Source organism: Nansenia antarctica (genome assembly GCF_963989245.1).
Source record: "Nansenia antarctica genome assembly, chromosome: 9".
Lineage (NCBI taxonomy): Eukaryota > Metazoa > Chordata > Actinopteri > Argentiniformes > Microstomatidae > Nansenia > Nansenia antarctica.
Genome location: NC_137679.1, coordinates 6,213,798 through 6,236,471, shown reverse-complemented (window position 1 = coordinate 6,236,471; position 22,674 = coordinate 6,213,798). Strand labels below are relative to the sequence as shown.

The 22,674-nt window shown below is 42.7% G+C and overlaps 1 protein-coding gene across 1 annotated transcript in view; it reads left to right on the top strand.

Annotated features, from left to right (window-relative positions):
* LOC308165073 (uncharacterized protein) overlaps positions 1-22,674 on the top strand; it is a gene marked incomplete at both ends in the record, with an annotated part of 202,992 nt that overhangs the window by 167,402 nt on the left and 12,916 nt on the right. The window contains 3 exons of the mRNA XM_080539173.1: positions 11,537-12,007; positions 21,988-22,041; positions 22,150-22,458. Coding sequence (XP_080395299.1) covers positions 11,537-12,007; positions 21,988-22,041; positions 22,150-22,458 — 834 coding nt within the window. The remainder of the gene's footprint in view (positions 1-11,536; positions 12,008-21,987; positions 22,042-22,149; positions 22,459-22,674) is intronic.

The window sequence follows — 22,674 nt, the reverse complement described above, 5'->3', positions numbered from 1 at the left end:
CGTTTTACAACAAGGAAGGGATACAACTAATAAACATGTTAACTCACTATTCACCTTATACAACAGCTACTACTACTACAAGTGTCTGACTACTGTTCATGTTAATTCCGTGTGGAGCTAATGCTATCGCGTCTCCACAGGCTAAAGTACAACTACACTAATATCCTTAACTTATGTCCTAATCACACTACTGTCATACAAGTCGTACCTTCTCCTTGACATGGACATAAACACACCTGCTACCTTCTTTGAAAGAAATCGCGATTTATTCAGTGAAAACTAGTACACACAATCAACTAGCACATGATAGCACAACAATAGCATAGCATTCGTGAACACAGTCAGTCAATGCACCTAGCACAACAACTAGCGCCGTAGCTAAAGGCTACTGTCATGTACTATACTACTAAACCAATGCTAAACCAATGCATCATTTCTACTAACACAGTAATATGACATGATCACACTAGTCTAGTCGTGTTTAAGCCCAGGAGGATGATAAAGATGATGATAGATGATAGATGAGGATCTTCTTCTCCTGGGTTGTTGAGCGGAGGAGATAGCAAAGATGGCGGCCGTTAGCATCACAAACACTATGCTAACAACACTATGATAACATCCTCCGTAGTATCTAGGATAAACGGGTTATTTTGATAAACTGGACACATTTTGTGAATATATATGGTTACTTTCTCGCCTGAAAACATATAAAAACTTCATAAAATGACATTAACACTTGTAGAGCCAAATTACAGATTTTCGCCAATGGCGGATTTTACATCTGTGGCGAAAGCTCTGGTCAAGAAACTACTTCCGGTTTACTTCCGGTTGTTTTAACGGACGCAACGCAAAAGCTGACATTTTTTGACTGATTAGCGCACCCTGACGGTCAAGAAACGCAATGCAGAGCAAAGCAACTGATCAACGCAACTGCCCCATTGAGATGAATGACTTCCGTGCAACGCAATGACCTGGTGTGCATGCAGCTTTAGGGTTAGGTGCTACGTCGACTTGGTACATGCTGGCATGTCTAACCCTAATCCTACCCCTAACCTTAACCGTAGCACCCTAGCACCTAACCCTAACCCTAGTTTTCCCACATGTACCGTCTTGTCAGCTCTCGCAGAAATCCGCTAATAAACTGTCGGCATCGTGGTCCGTCGCAGTGTTTCCCCCCCAACGGGACGCGTCCTAACTATTCCCACCGTAGTTGGGTCAGACCACGCCAACTTCTTGAATATGTAGGGGTGTTTTTTTTTCTTTTTTTTCTCAAACACAAACACAATCACTGACACTAAGAATAGGCGCGCGTTCCAGGGCCCACAGGGCAATGAGAGCCGCGCCCGGCCGCTTGCGTCCGTGCCCGCGGCGAACATTGACCGTTGGCCCGCGGCACACTCAGCGCCGCCGAGTTGCATACATAGATGGGTAACCTATATCTTAGATTCTAAGAATTTTAGATTCTAATCGTGCACCCCGTGTTACGTGAAGAACAAGATACAGAGAACACCCCTACATATTCCAGAAGTTGGCGTGGCGTGGGCGTGGTGTTGGCGTGGTCTGACCCAACTACGGTGGGAATCGTTAGGACGCCAACGGGACCTCCCGCCCACGCAAGAAAAAAGTTCAATGTCAATTTGGTTCATGTTTTTTTTTTTTTTATAATAATATTTTTCTCCCAGTTGTATATGGCCGAAATATGTTTATTATGTGGTCGAAATATGTTTATTCTGTGTCATTTGCCTAATTTATGTGCACCCTCATTTAATATGTTTCTCCTCGGTGCGTTTTGCTGCCACGCTTGTCCGCTTGTCTCCTCGTTTCACGAAGGGCGGGGCTCAGCTCCCTCCACACACACGCTCTGACGTGCTCATCTCAAACAAGCCATTCGTCTCTACTGTAAGTGCAAATAAAGGCCAACAATAATAGTTTTAGTAATGGATGGACGTAGACCCCAAACCTCTGACAAGCAGGCTAACTTCCCGCGTTTATTAAACGCACCCAAACCCGAATCTGGCGATATGGACGATTTTAGACGCTTTTTAGGGGTGCTTGAGTATCCCTAAATTTCATCTCAGCAGGACCTAAAAAAGAATAATCATTATTATTATCATTATTATCATTATTATTATTATTTTCTGAAATCATTCTAGCCCAATTACAGTCATGATGTTACACACTCCGGTCCAGTAGCCTACATACACGCACCTCGTTGGTCCGCAAGTAGTTCGCCTGGAGAATAATTGTTTAGCGCGCGAGTGTGAGAGAGGGAGGGAGGGAGGGAGGGAGAGAGGGAGAGAGAGAGGGAGGGAGAGAGGGAGAGGGAGGGGGAGGGAGAGAGAGGGAGAGAGAGAGAGGTCAGCAGATGAAAGTAAGTAACCGTAGCAAATATAATTTCTGAATTTCTGACAGAAAACATTGGTTCAAATTGTTCGTTTTTATTGTGACTTAACTAGAAAGTGTCTGATTGTAGTTCCATGGTGACTAGAAAGTGTCTAGTTCCATTGTGTGAATAGTGTTAACGAACTAGCAAGCTAGCTAGCTAGCTCAGAGGTGATTAGTAATAATAGATGGTAGTAGTAATAATACAATATGTCTTATTCTGCTAGAATTGGGCTTTATGGTAATAAAATACAATAAAAAAGTGGATTGAAGCATTGGAACAAACCCTCACTCATTGGAAATGTCTGTTTTTCCATAGATGGACATAAGATTGTTTTTCAGGTGAGAGTCAAGTCAAAATGACATTATCTGACTGCATTGCCCACAGCAACCCAATATACAATTAGAATGATGTTATACATTGATATGGATCAATTTATACCTCTTATTAGATTATACATATTCTGGTTGTTATGTTTGCCTTTCGGTGGACAGCAAAAGAGGGAGAGAGGAGGATAGAGAGGGAGAGGAGGAGGAGAGAGAGCAGGATGGAGTCAGCACACCAAAGAGACAGCAAGAACCAGGTGAGAAAGTGGACAGGTAGTCAAGACCACAAGTAGCCTTGAGAACCTATGGTTCTGGTGCAGCACCCTCAGCACTCCCCTTCATTACTTGTAATAGGTTGTCATAAACGTTTGACACACATGGCAATAAAAAAACATGAATCTTGAATTAGCAAAACATTTTTGCTATTTAAACATGTCAGCATGTCATCACTGACAGATGACAGGTAGATAATGAAAGGTAGTAAAAAAACTGAAAAATGATGTTGCCAGACTTGCAGACTTTTTAACCAGACCCTGTCACATATGTTTGTGTGTGATTGTCAGTGCAAAGAGGGAGAGAGGAGGATGGAGATGACACAGAGAGAGAGAGAGTGAGAGAGCAAGAGCAGGAAGAACCAGGTGAGAAAGTGGACAGATAGTGAAGTCAAGATTGTTGTAGTGTCAAAACAGTAAAACAATTAATAAAAATAAGTGATGGCTTTGTGGCTCAACAATAAAGTCTATAAATTATCATATTTGTTCTAGTCACATAAATTGATATTATGATATTACAGAGATAACTTGTTCTGTTACTAAGAGCGGGGGTGAGGAGAAATTAACATTTCACAACGGGGGGGGGGGGGGGTTGGAGGATCCATGCCACCCTCCCAAGGCAGCAAACCTAGGGGAAACACTGCGTCGGCACAGCGGGTGGGCCCCAGTCAACATAGGGTTCCAAAGTACAAAGCCCACCTCTCTATGGGGTTGGTTCATCTTATAGTTTCAACATTCAGTTCTTGTACAACATCACGTGGGTACAGATAACACAGAGCATAACTATTTCACTTTAGCCTTGGAGAGAAGGGAGTGAGAGTCTCTCTTTATCTAGCACCTGCACTTTTAGTCACATACCATTCTTGTTATTCATCCAGTCTTCAGTGAATGATAAGATCATCATTATTGTATAAAATACATGTTTCTCCCCCGCCAGCTGGTCAGCGCAGTCTGTCAGCACGCGTCCCGCCATACCGTCTGGCTGCTTTGGCCCATTTTTCCAAATCTGTCAGTTATTTACAACTGACTGCATCTTATAAGAGTATAATAACAGTGTAATAATAAGAAAAACACAAAATCGGAATTAGATTTTACATGTTTTTAGTCAAATAGATCAGGGTTTCCGTTAGAAAAAATTGGCGCCGGTCATCGTGTCCGGGAAGATTTCAATTTACCGGACAAACGTGAGATATTCCGGTCATCATATTAAAATATAATATAGCTGTTTGTCGCGGTGATTACTGTTGTGTAGCCTATATATGCCGTTTAATGTCTATTTCTCATCCGATACGATTAGATGCGAGCTATATAATAAATAGAATAATATAGGCTTTCATGATTCGCATGCGCGCTATGCCATTATGTCCAGCGCTGAACGCGCGCCACACTGGGAACTGAACAGACTGCATCGATCAATGAACGGACTCCACATTACGTAAACTGAAGTGTGTTAAATAGTTTCATGACAGTAATGTACGTTTTCTATATTCTCTTTCCAGTTTTACCCTTTTTATCAATAAAACAACCTAATTTCTATAACCACGTCTCGCTGATTGGGAAGGCATTAAGTCTAGCTGCCTGTCAAATCATACTTACTCGGACTCGGGAGTATGAGAATGGGGAGGATGTATCGGGGGGGATACACACCCGTGGACTATTTCACCTTAGTTGCACAAATTAAACTCTAACACTATAGATAGACTAAATTGAACTAAAATGATGGACACCGACTGAATAACTGAGTGGGGGGAAGACAGGTCTCAAATGTGGAACAATTATAACATTTAATACATAAAGATAAAACATACACAAATATTTAACATTGATATCCCTAAACTCAAATGTAGTGTGGTATTGTCAACCTAATCTAATCAATCCTAATCTAATGGTGGGGATGTTATACTCTGAATCTCCCGACTCAGGGCTGGAAGGGCATGGCAGGCTCAATCAATGAACGGGGTTGAGATGGCCGCTAGCGTCCTTTACTAGCCACATCTCACGGCCCTCGGTGGTCATTCACTGTGCTCTAGCACATCCAAAACACGCAGAACAATAACCTTGACTCCGGTCACTGCAGTGGTTTTATTTAGACTAGATCAAACTAAATTAACTGACTAAACTACTCGCGCCGTTGAGAGACAGGGTTGCCAGATGGGGGTGGGGTTACCGCCGAATGGGCTACTGGGTTTAGCGGTTATTTAGCGGACTAGTTAGGCTGTAAATTGTCAATCCCATCTGGCAACCCTGCCGCTGTTTGTCATCGCGTAGGCTAGTCTACACATTAATAATAAAAGAAAACATATAGCCTATATATTCGTCTTTTTTAATGTAGAAGGAATCAGAATATGTGACAAATTAATTTTATCAAATTGTATTCAAATTGTGCTTAAAGGGAATTATTTTCACCTGACATTATGACCGAAGAGGTTTAAAAATGTCGGACTTCAACAGATTTTATCGGACAAAGACCGGTAATTACCGGTTAACGGAAACCCTGAAATAGATACTGTGATTGCACATAGACAACATATTTATCATGTTCAATTTGAAAGTATAATGGCGCTTTTCCATTTGTCGGCCCGGGTCAGCACGGCACGGTACGGCACGGTTCTTTAGCTACCCTTCACGAGCAGGAACTACAGGGCCGAAAGGTACCTTTTTGCCAGGCTGGGTGTGACGTGTCACGCTGCACACCGTTGATTGGTCAATGGAAATCGTCATCCCATGTTCATAGATTTCTTTGCTAACCGCCATCTTTAAATACCACAACAGATTTCGCTCTAGGAAAATGTCACTTACTGTTTCTGTAATAACTTATTAATAAAGATTAGAAAAGTTATGCTAACCATCGTATTATCTTAGTTTAATGTCATTTCAATGCATCATAGAACTTTTATTTACAACAAGCATAACAAACAAAAATCGCGATTATGGCGATGTGCTGTGCCTATGCTGTTCCTCAGTCCAGCGGCAGTCAAATGCCGGTAGATTCGCGTCTTGCTCCCTTTAAGGCGTTTCCCTGGTTGCGAGATCTAAACTATTAGAACTGAAAGCGGCTGGTAACAGGCACGTAACATCCATATGCTGTATTTATAAATATACAGTATATCTCAAAAGTGAGTACACCCTTTAGATTTTTACAAATATTCTGTTATATCCTTTCGGGGGATAACATTATCCTACTGAAACTTTGATATAACTTAAAGTAGTCAGTGTGCTGCTTGAATAACAGTATAGATTTATTGTCCTTTGAAAATTACTCAGTACACAGCTGTTAATGTCTAAACAGCTGGCAACAAAAGTGAGTACACCCCATAGTGAACATGTCCTAATTGTGCCCAATGATGTTGTTTTCCCGCCCTGGTGTCATGTGACTCGTTAGTGTTACAAGGATTCAGGTGTAAATGATAAGCAGGGCTGTTCAATTTGGTGTTTTGGGCACAATTCTCTCTGAATGCTGGACAACATGGCACCTCATGGCAAGGAACTCTCTGAGCGGCTGAAAAAAATGATTACTGCGCTTCACAAAGATGGCCTTGGCTATAAGAAGATTGCCAACACCCTGAAAATGAGTTGCAGCACAGTGGCTAAGATCATACAGCGGTTTTCCAGGACAGGTTCCACTCGGAACAGGCCTCGCCAGGGTCGACCAAAGAAGTTGAGTCCACGTGCTCAGCGTCATATCCAGAGGTTGGTTTCCAAAAATAGACGTGCGAGTGCTTCCAGCATTGCTGCAGAGGTTGCAGAAGTGGGATGTCAGCCTGTCAGTGCCCAGACCATACGCCGCACACTGCATCAAATCGGTTTGTATGGCCGTCGCCCCAGACAGAAGCCTCTTCTGAAACCGATGCATAAGAAAGCCCGCAAACAGTTTGCTGAAGACAATGAATCCAAGAACATGAGTTACTGGAACCATGTCCTGTGGTCTGATGAGACCAAAATAAACCTGTTTGGGTCAGATGGTGTCCGGCGTGTGTGGTGGCACCCTGGTGAGGAGTACCAAGACAAATGTGTTTTGCCTACAGTCAAGCATGGTGGTGGCAGCATCATGGTCTGGGGCTGCATGAGTGCTGCCGGCACTGGGGAGCTGCATTTCATTGAGGGACACATGAATTCCAATATATACTGTGACATCCTGCAGCAGAGCATGATCCCCTCTCTTCGGAAACTGGGCCGTTTTTTAGGGCCGTTTTCCAACATGATAATGACCCTAAACACACCTCCAAGATGACAACGGCCTTGCTGAAGAAGCTGAAGGTTAAGGTGATGGACTGGCCAAGTATGTCTCCAGACCTAAACCCAATTGAGCACATGTGGGGCATCCTCAAGAGGAAGGTGGAGGAGTGCAAGGTGTCCAACATCCGTGGGCTCCGTGATGTTGTCATGGAGGAGTGGAAGAAGATTCCAGAAGCAACCTGTGCAGCTCTGGTGAATTCCATGCCCAGGAGGGTTAAAGCAGTGCTAGATAACAATGGTGGTCACACAAAATATTGACACTTTGGGCACAATTTAGACATGTTCACTATGGGGTGTACTCACTTTTGTTGCCAGCTGTTTAGACATTAACAGCTGTGTAGTGAGTAATTTTCAATGGACAATAAATCTATACTGTTATTCAAGCAGCACACTGACTACTTTAAGTTATATCAAAGTTTCATTAAAATAGTGTTATCCCCTGAAAGGATATGACAGAATATTTGCAAAACTCTAAAGGGTGTACTCACTTTTGAGATATACTGTATATATTTGATAGGGATGTCCCGATCCCACTTTTTCACTACCGATACCGATACCTGGGCTTCGGGTATCTGCGATACCGATCCGATATTTGTATACATTTTTTGACCCCTGAATAATAACAAATACCTCCCCAGTATATAGTCCACACCAACAACAGTTAAATTAAAGACTGCCAGCCTTTATTAAAGCAACAAATGCGACGTGTTGTGGATTGGAACTACGGATCATAAGCTTTCAAATTATGTGTCATACATTGAAATCCGAAAAAATATGAAGTTAGAGTCATTTGAATGTTGTTAGACGTCAGTCACATATAGGGTTAACCTCTTTGTAATGAAACCGGAAGCACACAGCGCTACGAACTATGAGAGCTGTATCCATTATGCGCATTTTAAGCGCATATAGGACTCGCGTGAAGCATTTCTGCGACACGCGTTTCTGTTCACTGTTTTCATTCCCTCATCGCTTATACACATAAGTTTGACTGCGCATGACAGTAGTTCAGCAGTCTCTTAGTCGCACTGGTGCGATTGAATGTATTTCCAAGTCGCACAGAAATATGTGTGGTGGCCTGGGAAAACCCTTCACATGGTGGCATTTTGACATTTTCATTTTTTATATTTCCATAAATTAGAAGTTCTCAGCTATTCATAACTGGTTGAATGACTGAGATAGCCCTTTATTTTAAAAAGTTATGAGCATTTTAATGTATCATGTCAAAAAAAGTGAAAGATGAGAAATGCTGCCCCCATGCTGCCCCCGACTCCTTTCTCCTCCGGGTCGGGGGAGGAGCCTATGCAGATCAGCCGGTCTCGTTTGTCTGCTTGTGATGCAGACAAACTACCCACCACAAAAACATAAAAATAAGTACTTTCTCTTTTGTTTTCTTAAAATGTTTATTCACCATAATGTATTATGGAGTTCAAAGTACTAGAATACCACATAATATCAAAAACGCCAAAATCGCGATTTCCATCTATTTTTGCTCTTTGCCACATACGAACGCCAGCGACATCCGACGGGTTTTCCCAGGCCACCACACATATATTCACTCGCAAATGCGACCAAAACAGTCACACTATCGAGCCCTGGTCATGCACGTGACCACTGGCTACTACTGTTGTCGTCACTTGAGTGACACACCAGATCGAGAGCGCGGATCGGAGCCTTTTTTTTTTCTGGTGCGATCCGCGATCCAGCATTCAGGTCCAATATCGCGGCGATATCCGATATCAGTATCGGATCGGGACATCCCTAATATTTGACTACCAGCAAGACACCGGAGCACTCGACTAAAACACTTTGAATGGAATAGATAGGACTTTCCGTTCAATGGAGGAAGCATGATACTCGCGAGTTCATCTCACTTTTCCCCCCGTTGATGTATTAAACAATCTAAGCAATCTAATCAGAGCAGTTGTTGTTATTATGTAATATTATTGATGGATGTGCCCTTTTTGATGGAGAGCAGTGAGTGGATGACTGGATGTGAGCATGTATTTGACTAATGCCGATAGATTCGCGTCTTGCTCCGAAACCGGAGCTGTAGGTGCAGACAGGATTTTACAGCTTTCCTTCAAACTATCGTAATTCATGAACTATATGCCCAATCTAAAAAATTCAAACAGTTTCTGAAAGCAGAGAAGTTGCACTTTTTGAACAGTTGAACTTTTTTAGGCTTATTACGGTAGTTCACCAACAAAAAAAGCACAGTGCTCAACGTGTCAGGAGAAATAAAAATAGAATCGTGTCGGCATTTCATGTCGGCATTTCCCTGGTTGCGAGATCTAAACTAGTCTACTAGAACTGAAAGCGGCAAGTAACAGGCACTTAACGTTACATGTTGTAAGGCTGATCTGTGCACGATAGTGCTGCATTTTGACATAATTCTTATCGCATCCCCCCGCTGATCTGTATAGCGGGGGGAATCTTATGACACGTAACTCCTCCTACAGTCCCGGGTCGTTCCTGTATAGTGGAGAAGCGTTTCTGAAAGTACGGCACGGCTCGGATACAAATGCGGCCCAGTTCGGGTCGGTAGTGGAAAAGCGCCATAAGTGTAAAACATCTGTCCAAGACAGTTGGTGAGCCTTGGCCTCTTAGTTTGGAAAAACAGGCCAAAAAAAGAAAACTATGTGTACATATCTGTACACAGGTGTTTTCTGAACTCTCTCCTCTCTGGCTGAAGACACAGGCCTATGTCACACTGTTGGGCCTCTCTGGCTGAAGACACAGGCCTATGTCACACTGTTGGGCCTCTCTGGCTGAAAACACAGGCCTATGTCACACTGTTGGGCCTTTGTGGAAATCCCTGAAACAGGTAGTGCTCACATTGCAGATTTTGCACCGTTATCGCCCCTCGCTGGCTAAGAGTGTAATAACAGTGTAATAACAGTTTACTTAGTGAACAATAAAGTGTGATTGCATAAATACAACATGTTTAGGCTGGAGAATTGGTGACCGGCTAGGAGCATCACCGGCACCAGCATCTCCACGGCCCCGACTGAGCCTACGGCCCCGCCTGCAGAAGACGTCCTAAAAAGAGATAATGAGAAAGTGAAATCAATATCTGTTGTCGGCTATATTTACTAAAACACACACACTGTTGAGGCCACTGCAAGTTTGAAGATATTAACATACCTGCAGTTGAAAAAATATGTGCCTTCCACTTCCTCCAAGTGTGTTGTCAGACTTCCACACACACACACACACACACACACACACACACACACACACACACACACACACACACACACACACCTACACCTCCACACACACACACACACACACACACACACCTACACCTCCACACACACACACACACACACACACCTACACCTCCACACACACACACACACACACACACACACACCTCTACACACACACCTATACACACACACACACACCTCTACACACACACACACACACCTCCACACACACTCCACCCACCCCCTCCCTCCCCACACACACAGATTTCTACCTAATGCTAATAGCCCTGTACGCTAGGTAGAGGTATTCTACCTAATGCTAATAGCCCTGTACGCTAGGTAGAGGTATTCTGAGGTAAAGCTCAGTTTACATGTAATGTAAATTCGCTAGAACTAACGTAACATACCCAGGTTCAGAAGAAGAAATCGGTCCGTCGTCGTCCTCAACGAACCTTTTGGGTGGTTTCGTTACTCTTGATGTTCTTCGTGACATTTTACACACATATATATTTACAGAAACTCACAAAACTATAAGATACCAATGCTAAATACTGCTAAAACACGACTCGCACAACGCCGCTTCTCTCTCCCCGCTCTATTTTTTAAAGCCCAGATTCTATTTTTAGTTCTCCTGACACGTGGAGCACTGTGCTTTCTTTTTTTGGTGAACTACCATAATTAGCCTAAAAAATAAAGAACGAGCAACTTCTCTGCTTTCAGAAACTGTTTTAATTTTTTAGATTGGGCATATAGTTCATGAATTGCATATATAGTATAGTTCATGATATATGCTAGTTTAATGAATTACGAAGGAATTTTGGTTTGAAGGAACGCTGTAAAATACTGTCTGCGCCAACAGCTCCGGTTTGGAAGGGTTACGTGTCTGGTTAGAAGGGTTAGGTGTCTGGTTAGAAGGGTTAAGTGTCTGGTTAGAAGGGTTAAGTGTCTGGTTAGAAGGGTTAAGTGTCTGGTTAGAAGGGTTAGGTGTCTGGTTAGAATGACAGGTGGAGGGAGTAGAGAGTTAAGTGTCTGGTTAGGGGTTGTTGTTGGTATTGTTTGTGAAATATACTCTTCACTGTTTATGCTTCCTTTGTTTCCACTGCACAGATCCACCTCACAGCCCAGCTACCATGTCTGACCCCAGGTCCACACAGTCCCCTGGTTCTGGGTGTGGTTCTCCAGCCCTGGAAAGCACACACGGCCGATGGATGGTGGCAGTGATGCTGGAAGACTGCAGGAAAACACTCAAACTCAATGTGGCAATTAAAGAGGAGGAGGAGGAGGAAGGAGGAGAAGACAAGAAAGATGTGATGATGAAAGAAGAACAGGAAGAAGGAGGAGAGGACGAAGAGAAGAAAGATGTGATGGTGAAAGAAGAACAGGAAGAAAGGGGAGAGGAAGAAGAGAAGAAAGATGTGATGGTAAAAGAAGAACAGGAAGAAGGAGGAGAGGAAGAAGAGAAGAAAGATGTGATGGTGAAAGAAGAGGAAGTAGAGGAGGAAGATGTGGTGATGGAAGGGGAGGATGAAGAGGACAAGGATGGTGAAGATGATGAAGTTGGTGAGGATGATGAAGATGGTGAGTTCATGCTATGTATTTGGCGAAGGCCAGGCCAGGTTAATGAGTAGATCAAAGGGCGCTGGCAGATATTTAGGCTGCATTTACACCGCAGGTCCAAGTGACACAATTCAGATTTTTTTTCACGTTTTTTCTCATGTGGCACAGATGGGTTATGTAACATGCAGGTGTAAGCAGTAAACAAGCACATTGACTCTGATATTCTCAGATCCCATTCAGGCCTCAATCTCATGCCGGCCTCTATCAGATATGAATCTGATATGTGTCATGTCTACTGCGGTCTCAGCAGGCAGGTCGCATATACAGTGCTGTGAAAAAGTATTTGCCCCCTTCCCAATTCCGTGTGTTTTTGCATGTTTGTCACACTTAAATGTTTCAGATCATCAAACCAATTTTACTATTACACAAAGATAACCTGAGTAAATAGAAAATGCAGTTTTTAAATGATCATTCCATTTATTGAAGTCAAAGAGTTCGGGTTATACAGGTGAATAGTAGCAGTGTTATACAGGTGAATAGTAGCAGGGTTATACAGGTGAATAGTAGCAGGGTTATACAGGTGAATAGTAGCAGGGTTATACACGGGGGTGCACACAACTGGTGCGCCAGTGCGCATGCGTCGCCAAAATGCATGCTGCGCGGCAGATCAGCCGCATGAAGGCGCTCTTGCGCACCAACAGCTGGAACCGCTGGGAGAGGAATTTACTTCCTCAAAATCCAGCTGCTGACTGCTGCATCACTGCGGCACCCGACGAGCCGTCAAAATGTCCAAGAAGCAAGCCCCACTAAGTAACTATTTGCCGTCACCTCAGCCGAAGGCCCGACGAGTAATCCATCACAACAGTCGACCGACGACGACCACGGCGACTCCCCTCATGAAAACATTCGGAAAGTATCGTAACTCATACTTTCATTCCGCGTATCGCACGGTTATCACGCCGCCACGTGAAAATTCAGTCCCGAACGACTCGTCGCTAAAAGGAAAAACAACACCAAGGGACTTCACGTTTCTTTTCTCTGAAGCTTTCAAACGTTCAGATGTTTGTTTTACAGCTTCATTATCGCACCTCGACCCCTGACCCAGGAAATATGGTTGGGAATTCTATTAGAAAAAAGAAGAAAAAAAGACTTTGTTGCACAATCAAAATAATGAGCTATTTAAAGTGATAGCCTATAAAATCCTCTACCATGGTTGAAATTGAGGACAGTGATAACAGCAGTCAAGAGAGCAGTGATGATGATGATGATTAAGCTTGTAGCATAAATAAATGCTTAGGCTGCAACTTTTTGTTGAAAAGTTGATTTCAGTGTTTACAGAACAGAACAGAGCAGTGCTTTAAGAGATGTCCGTTTATTTCAGTGTGTTTAAAGAACAGACATTCAGTTAGTGCTTAAAGAGATGTCAGTTGATTTCATTGTATTTAAAGGAGTCTGACAGACTTTCATGCTTAAAGAGCAGTCATTTGAATTTGCATTTGTTTCTTTTGTTTTGCACACAATCACACAATCATTTGTTTGTTCATCTTTATTTATGACTACATGTCGTTTTGCTAATATAAGTTATCCATGTATCCCTTTTTTATCCATCCTGTGGGACGGGTCGTGACTCGCGAGCTCGGGGAGCACCAAGCAGCATCCCTAGGTGCTCCTCTGAGCACTGGCCCCAAAAAGTTATGTGCACCCCTGGTTATACAGGTGAATAGTAGCAGGGTTTCAGGGTTTTTCCTGCATAGAGAATTATGAGGCAGCCGCCTCCGTCATATTTCTTGCCGCCTCCAGCTCTCGTCAAAACTCTGACGGTCGTATTTTCGACAAGCGTTGCACTCTGTGTATTTCTGTCATTTCTAACTGCAATTGCGGCACTGCGCCCATGTGGTGGCGGGGGCGCTATTTAACCTTAACCCTGGTGGCGCTGTGCTGCAAATAAGCTTAGCTTTGGTGTTTGCTAGCGAAGACAGAACAAGGAACCAGCCAGCAACATTGGCTTGCTGTTCCATTATCCAGAATGACAAGTTGAGCCTATACTAGCGTTAGTCTGTGCTCCTTTTAATGTATTATTTGCAAAATGATCAGTTTTGAAGTCTGTCAGGGGTTTCAATTGCTGAAAAGTTGTATTAATCAGACAGTCAACAATAGGTTTTGGAATGACATGGTACTACTGTCATTAACAAGGACTAACAAACCTTCTCTGTCATAACCTTATTTTGTGGCAGGAAAAACCCTGAGTAGACGTTTTTGATGACGCGATCAAACAGTGCAATGCTGTTCTTATTTATTTATTTATTTCCAGTTATTGTGCTTTGTTGGTATAGCCTAATGTCTGCTGGAGTGTTCAATAAAAGTGATCAATAGTGAAATGAAAAACTGCCGGTACGCATTCGGTATTCGGACAAATGTTTCCTTAAATTCAGCTTCGGCCATGAAATTTCAATTGGGTGCATCCCTAATTTAAATGACACAGTTCTATCAAGGATGGAATATTACAGTTTTCCATTACAGGTATCCTAACACTCTGAACACTTCATGTTCCCACAGCGTGTGCAGACTCCAGAGATGTGGTGTTACTTCTGGCACTGCTGAGTCTATGGAAGCAGCACTTGTTCATGTTGTTTCTAATCCTGTATATGTTCCTATTCTTACAGGAGAGAGCTCCAACCCAGACTCAGACATGGAGCCCAGCTCCACCGCATCAGGAAGCCATAAACAACACAGACGGAGGAGGAGGAGCTCAAGACAGAAGAATCACCACTGTTTAGATTGCAGTGAGAGTTTCATTTGTCCAACTCACCTTAAATCACAACCACAGACTCAAGGAGGACAGAAGACTCACTCTTGTCTTCAGTGTGGAAAGAGATTTGGTTGTATGAGCAAACTAAAGAGCCATCAGAGAATACACACAGGAGAGAATCCATTCTGCTGCTCCCAGTGTGGGAAGAGTTTCAGTCGCGCAGGAAACCTAAAGAAACACATGAGAATACACACAGGAGAAAAGCCATTCTGCTGCTCCCAGTGTGGGAAGAGTTTCAGTCGCGCAGAAAACCTAAAGACACACCAGAGAATACACACAGGAGAGAAGCCATTCTGCTGCTCCCAGTGTGGGAAGAGTTTCAGTGTGGCAGAATCCCTAAAGAAACACATGAGAATACACACAGGAGAGAAGCCGTTCTGCTGCTCCCAGTGTGGGAAGAGTTTCAGTGAGGCAGGATCCCTAAAGAATCACCAGAGAATACACACAGGAGAGAAGCCATTCTGCTGCTCCCAGTGTGGGAAGAGTTTCAGTGTGGCAGGATCCCTAAAGAAACACCAGAGAATACACACAGGAGAGAAGCCATTCTGCTGCTCCCAGTGTGGGAAGAGTTTCAGTCGGGCAGGAGACCTAAAGACACACCAGAGAATACACACAGGAGAGAAGCCATTCTGTTGCTCCCAGTGTTGGAAGGGTTTCAGTGGGGCAGGTGAACTAAAGAGACACCAGAGAATACACACAGGAGAGAAGCCATTCTGTTGCTCCCAGTGTTGGAAGAGTTTCAGTCAGGCAGGTGAACTAAAGACACACCAGAGAATACACACAGGAGAGAAGCCATTCTGCTGCTCCCAGTGTGGGAAGAGTTTCAGTGGGGCAGGATCCCTAAAGACACACCAGAGAATACACACAGGAGAGAAGCCATTCTACTGCTCCCAGTGTGGGAAGAGTTTCAGTCAGGCAGGACACCTAAAGACACACCAGAGAATACACACAGGAGAGAAGCCATTCTGCTGCTCCCAGTGTGGGCAGAGTTTCAGTCAGGCAGGATCCCTAAAGAAACACCAGAGAACACACACACTAGTTAATACGACTGCTCCCAGTGTGGGAGGTGTTTAAAGGAGGCAGGAGCCCGAAAGAAGAAGGGGGGGGGGGGGTCTGCTGGCTGCACCATCATCTACTGTATGTGCTTGTTGATCGGATCAGGGAGAAGGTTGTGAGCCTTTTCTAGATTATTTTCTCTCACTTCCTCCTGTCCTCTTCTCATAACCTCCTCTCCTCCCATCCTCTCCTCCCTCATCTCTTCCTCCTGTCTCCTCCCTTCCTCTCATCTCCTTCCTTCCTCCCCCCCCTTCCTCTCCTCTCTTCCTCTCCCCCCTTCCTCTCCTCCCTTCCTCTCATCTCCTCCCCTCCTCTCCCTCCTGGAGAGTGAAGGAGGAATCGAGGTCGTAGGAGTTGAGATGTCCTTGTCCCCTCCTGCGTCATGTCACCGCCCCTTCCACCCAGATGTGGCCTTGGTGTTTAGAAGCCGAGTGTGACTGAATACTGGTATGTTGTTAAGTTTGCAATAAATCCTCCTAACGTTTCAGCTGGAAGACTGAGATGTTGTACATCATATCACATTAAGATATACATCCTATCACTTCTCAGTTTTCTATTAGATCAGCTTTTTTTCTGGACATACGCCTGGACGTACTCCAACACTATTCCTCCCCCCACATTTGTTAGATTGGCCTCTAGCCTGTGTGTACGGATTGACATTGACAACAATGCAGATTCTTTTTTTTCTTTTTTTTTTAATCATTTATTTTTATTTTATTATGAAAGTTTAAATGTTTTAGAGCCCCCTCAATATAACAATCAACAGTTTTAGAATCCTTAAATACTTTTTGTCAGCGAACTAAGCTTGTTTTCATGACGTGATTCACAACACTCGTCTGCTCTAACACGTTCTGAGCTTTGTACTCGGGTGAGTGTTGTCATGGTGATACATGTCTTGTTCATGTTTAGGGACTGTGTGATCTAGTTTTGTGTAGTTATGTGTTTTTAGCATGTTCATGTTCTGTCAGCATGTTGTGATGTGCTAAACATGCAGAGCAGCTGTTGTTGTTGTTAGCTAGCTAGCGCGATGGAGCACTGTCTGAAACCATGTCTGAAACCAAATATGTTTGTTTGTTTTGGTTCAGGGAGATTTTCTCCGCTAGTTCAATCGAGGTGTACCAACATTCACATAAACAATAAATTAATCTAATTTCAACTGGTTTCAGTGCTGACATCATCATTTGAGAGCTGACAATCTACACTTTCATAATCTGTAAAAAAAAAAAGGAAAGATGACCGTATCGACTTGGTCCACCTTTCACCAGCTGCTGTCACTCACTTTGGTATAAAATGGTGCCAGTGATGTCATTGATGCATTATTTCATAAGGGAACATTTAAACCTCATGACTCACAATAATAGAGCAATCTGCCAACATTGTGGGAATAATATTAGATAGTGATTGAGTCAATTATTTATCACAATTTCCCCTTTCAACAGAATACAAAACAAAACACAACTTTCATAAATAAATACATAGAGCATGGAGAAATTAAAATGTTATATTCATCACACTTCTGAAATGATCCTTCAAAATACAGACCTCTCTCTCTTTCTAGGCTGATTGTGTAAAAAGAAATGATATATGAACTGGGTGTTGGAAGTTTACCAGTGTTCTGGGTACATTCTGAATGTAAGTTGTTATTCATGATGACTTTGTGTTATTGTAATAAAGGCCTCAGTTGAGGCTCCTTGTGATGTCATCAGATATCGATATTACCATCCTCGTTCTAGCTATGCTCTAACATGTTTCATTTTTCTAGATCATTTTAGAGATTCTGATCATTACGGTACATGAATGCACATACACCTGCATGATGGTCTATATATCTATGCATTTGCTAACCACTAGATGTCAGCAAATACAAGTTTTCTGTCCAGGGTATTAAAATCATTCCAAATGTGATCTAATTTGGTCAGAGAGACACTGATTTGACGTGGCTTTGACCACCAGGGTTTAGAGAGCATGTTTGTAGGAGTTTAGAGAACATGTTTATAGGAGTTTAGAGAGCATGTTTATAGGAGTTTAGAGAGCATGTTTATAGGAGTATAGAGAGCATGTTTGTAGGAGTTTAGAGAGCATGTTTATAGGAGTTTAGAGAGCATGTTTATAGGAGTTTAGAGAGCATGTTTATAGGAGTTTAGAGAGCATGTTTATAGGAGTTTAGAGAGCATGTTTATAGGAGTATAGAGAGCATGTTTGTAGGAGTTTAGAGAGCATGTTTATAGGAGTTTAGAGAGCATGTTTATAGGAGTTTAGAGAACATGTTTATAGGAGTTTAGAGAGCATGTTTATAGGAGTTTAGAGAACATGTTTATAGTAGTTTAGAGAACATGTTTGTAGGAGTTTAGAGAACATGTTTATAGGAGTTTAGAGAGCATGTTTATAGGAGTTTAGAGAACATGTTTATAGGAGTTTAGAGAACATGTTTATAGGAGTTTAGAGAACATGTTTGTAGTTTAGAGAGCATGTTTATAGGAGTTTAGAGAGCATGTTTATAGGAGTTTAGAGAGCATGTTTATAGGAGTTTAGAGAGCATGTTTGTAGGAGTTTAGAGAGCATGTTTATATGAGTTTAGAGAACATGTTTATATGAGTTTAGAGAGCATGTTTGTAGGAGTTTAGAGAGCATGTTTATAGGAGTTTAGAGAGCATGTTTGTAGGAGTTTAGAGAGCATACATTAATTTTATGAGGCTACAACATGATACCATGATAAATATACCTTTACTTGGATAACTCTACTTATCAAACATATTTGATACGGTGTGTGTGTGTGTGTGTGTGTGTGTGTTCCTTTCAGGTGATGTAATAGGGTCATTTACACACATTTATTTAAAATAATAAAAGTCAGAACATTTGTTTGGTTGCCGACTTGTTCCATCTTTCTTAGCTCTACTGCATAATGACCCTATGGGTGGGGTTTAGACACATCTATTTTTGCTCAAATTCAAAGGGTTGCTAGGGACTGTGCTGAGTATTTCCCACCCACTGTCATTGAGACACTCAGCTGTGTTTTGTCTGTATATCCAATGTATACATGGCAGATAAGAATAATATCCAGTCTTGTTAATTTGATGAAACATTTAATTTAAAACAAATTGTTTGAAATTAATATATTGTGATTACTGCATCAATATCAGTGGAAAACGGTCCAATAGTATCTCTATCCGCGTTTTAATAGACATTTTATATTTTTTAGCTTTTATTTTGAAATCTCCGAAAAACCGGAAGTTCATTGAAGTCTTCTAGTGACTGCTTCCTGGTCGGGGCGAAGTTGAGCACGTCGACCATAACAAGTTCGCCTGCGGCTGCATCTGCACCGTTCTCCAATATCGCATGAGCGCAGGTAAGAAACATGACCGTCTCTGTAATGCAGCTGGTTCATTCACCTGAAATGTCCGCGAATGCTCTAAGTTAGACCAATATGTGCTGAGGTTTGATCTGAAGAGATGAACCGTGGATCTGTCTGTATGGCTCTCTGGTGGGGCTGATAACAAACCAGTGCTTTCCCGCCCAGAAGCTGCGCGTTTGTTTACATGAAATACAATATAATTCTATAAACAAATAATATAATAGTTAGCTTGTTTACATGAATCTCTCAGAGTGGTGTTGTAGAAGAGTGGCTAGCTTGCTACTTGTGTTTAATAGTTAGCTTGGAGTATCAGACGTTTTGAGAATAACACATGACAACGGCTCATTTAAGTGCCACGAACAAAGCATGAATAAAGGCAAAACTCTCTGTGTGTGTGTGTGTGTGTGTGTGTGTGTGTGTGTGTGTGTGTGTGTGTGTGTGTGTGTGTGTGTGTGTGTGTGTGTGTGTGGGGGGGGGGGGGGTAACTGCATCAGAAAAAGCCATATATGCCTATATTTATACATACATATTATATTTATGTATTTTACTATTTTATGCCCCATTTTCTGGTCACACATCAAATGATATAGCAACATACTTGTTGTGTGTGTGTTTTATCCTAATAACAGTGAGTGTGTTCATGTCCTCCCTGTTAGGTTGTTGGCAGAGTTACTCCCAGGCTGGTAAGAATGACAGGTGGAGGGAGTAGAGAGTTAAATGTCTGGTTAGAAGGGTTAGGTGTCTGGTTAGAAGGGTTAAGTGTCTGGTTTGAAGGGTTAGGTGTCTGGTTAGAAGGGTTAAGTGTCTGGTTAGAAGGGTTAAGTGTCTGGTTAGAAGGGTTAGGTGTCTGGTTAGAAGGGTTAGGTGTCTGGTTAGAAGGGTTAAGTGTCTGGTTAGAAGGGTTAGGTGTCTGGTGAGAAGGGTTAGGTGTCTGGTTAGAAGGGTTAGGTGTCTGGTTAGAAGGGTTAAGTGTCTGGTGAGAAGGGTTAGGTGTCTGGTTAGAAGGATTAGGTGTCTGGTTAGAAGGGTTAAGGGCCAATCCCAATTCACCCCTAGCCCTTCGTTTTCACCCCTATGGCTCGATTTGCGCGTTCACGTTTAGGGGGAGGGCTATCCCAATTCATATTTCATCGAGCCATGGCTTCATTTCGAGGGCTAACTATGACTTCGTTTCGAGCGATTCCAGGACCAGACTAGCTTCGAAGCCATAGGGGTACGCTACCCCTTGATTCCAGGATGCATTGCGAATCATCTACAGAAATGTTATGTCGCTCTATTCAATGCGTAAATTTCATTTTACTTCCTCTGTAATTACTTATTAATAAAGATTTGAAAATTATGATAACCATGTTATTATGTTAGTTTAATGTCATTACAATGCATTATAGACCTTTTATTTATAACAAGCATAACCAAAAAAAAATCGCTTTTATGTCGGTGCTGTGTCTAACGTTACAGTAACGCAACGCTGCATGACAGTCGAGCATTTCAGAGATGTAATCATAAATCAATTATTACCTGTGGCGTTTGACAGCGGATGATGGTACACATATGTAAAGTTATCTGCCAAACGTTCAGCTGACATGATGCACATTTTTACCTATTTCCATGTAGCGGCACCCGCAATCTAATCCGAGCAGTTGTTAATATGTAATATTATTAATGGGTTGTATCATTCATTTAAATGCATTATAGACCTTTTCTTTATAACAAGCACAACAACAAAACGTAATTATGCCGATGTGCTGTGTGTCTAACGTTACAAGCTGATTTGTGCATGACAGCCGCGCATTGACATATTTCCATGTCTAATGGCATATGACACGCGAAATGTAACTACAGTTAAGGATACGCGTAAAGGATGATGATCTATCACCGTTCGACTCTACTGAGAAATGTTTCCGCCTATTTGTCATCTCTCCTTCACGGGCAAATGTGGCCGCGTCCCCAAGAGATCCTCTTTCTACGTTTTTGACCACGACTATGATGGATTGATTTTTGGATTCTTGACGACGAATTGTTCTGAGAAAGGCGCTTGGTAACGTGATTTTTGGACAACGCTTTATGACTACTGATTGACTTGTGTGTATGTGGTGGCTGAGTCACGGGTATCTTTGGAGGAACATCGTGCGCTGACAGATCTGGTTAATACTCTGTGTTTTGGTTGGAGTCATTCATTGTCATTATTGCGATGTCCACAAAAAAGACATCGTTGACGGAAGAGACTAAAAAAGGAACGTCTAAACACTACAGTGTGTTGATAACAAACGAAAAAAGATACTTAGCACACGATACTTAGCACACGCAACAGAAATAAACACAGCTGAAGAAGGCATTGCGAGATGTGAGAATTCGCCGGCAACATAACGCGTCACCCGTACCGCGTCTATTTAAACCACTGTTGATGACGTAGCCGCCGTGAAGGGCCGTCCCAATTCATAGATGTAGATTTCAAGGGGTATGGCTTGTGGCTCTGTTCGAAGGCCCTGGCTTCGAATCGAGTCACACTCGAAAACGAGCCATAGGGGTAGAAAAGGGAATCGGGATTGGCCCTAAGTGTCTGGTTAGAAGGGTTAAGTGTTTGGTTAGAAGGGTTAAGTGTCTGGTTAGAAGGGTTAAGTGTCTGGTTAGAAGGGTTAAGTGTCTGGTTAGAAGGGTTAGGTGTCTGGTTAGAATGACAGGTGGAGGGAGTAGAGAGTTAAGTGTCTGGTTAGGGGTTGTTGTTGGTATTGTTTGTGAAATATACTCTTCACTGTTTATGCTTCCTTTGTTTCCACTGCACAGATCCACCTCACAGCCCAGCTACCATGTCTGACCCCAGGTCCACACAGTCCCCTGGTTCTGGGTGTGGTTCTCCAGCCCTGGAAAGCACACACGGCCGATGGATGGTGGCAGTGATGCTGGAAGACTGCAGGAAAACACTCAAACTCAATGTGGCAATTAAAGAGGAGGAGGAGGAGGAAGGAGGAGAAGACAAGAAAGATGTGATGATGAAAGAAGAACAGGAAGAAGGAGGAGAGGACGAAGAGAAGAAAGATGTGATGGTGAAAGAAGAACAGGAAGAAAGGGGAGAGGAAGAAGAGAAGAAAGATGTGATGGTAAAAGAAGAACAGGAAGAAGGAGGAGAGGAAGAAGAGAAGAAAGATGTGATGGTGAAAGAAGAGGAAGTAGAGGAGGAAGATGTGGTGATGGAAGGGGAGGATGAAGAGGACAAGGATGGTGAAGATGATGAAGTTGGTGAGGATGATGAAGATGGTGAGTTCATGCTATGTATTTGGCGAAGGCCAGGCCAGGTTAATGAGTAGATCAAAGGGCGCTGGCAGATATTTAGGCTGCATTTACACCGCAGGTCCAAGTGACACAATTCAGATTTTTTTTCACGTTTTTTCTCATGTGGCACAGATGGGTTATGTAACATGCAGGTGTAAGCAGTAAACAAGCACATTGACTCTGATATTCTCAGATCCCATT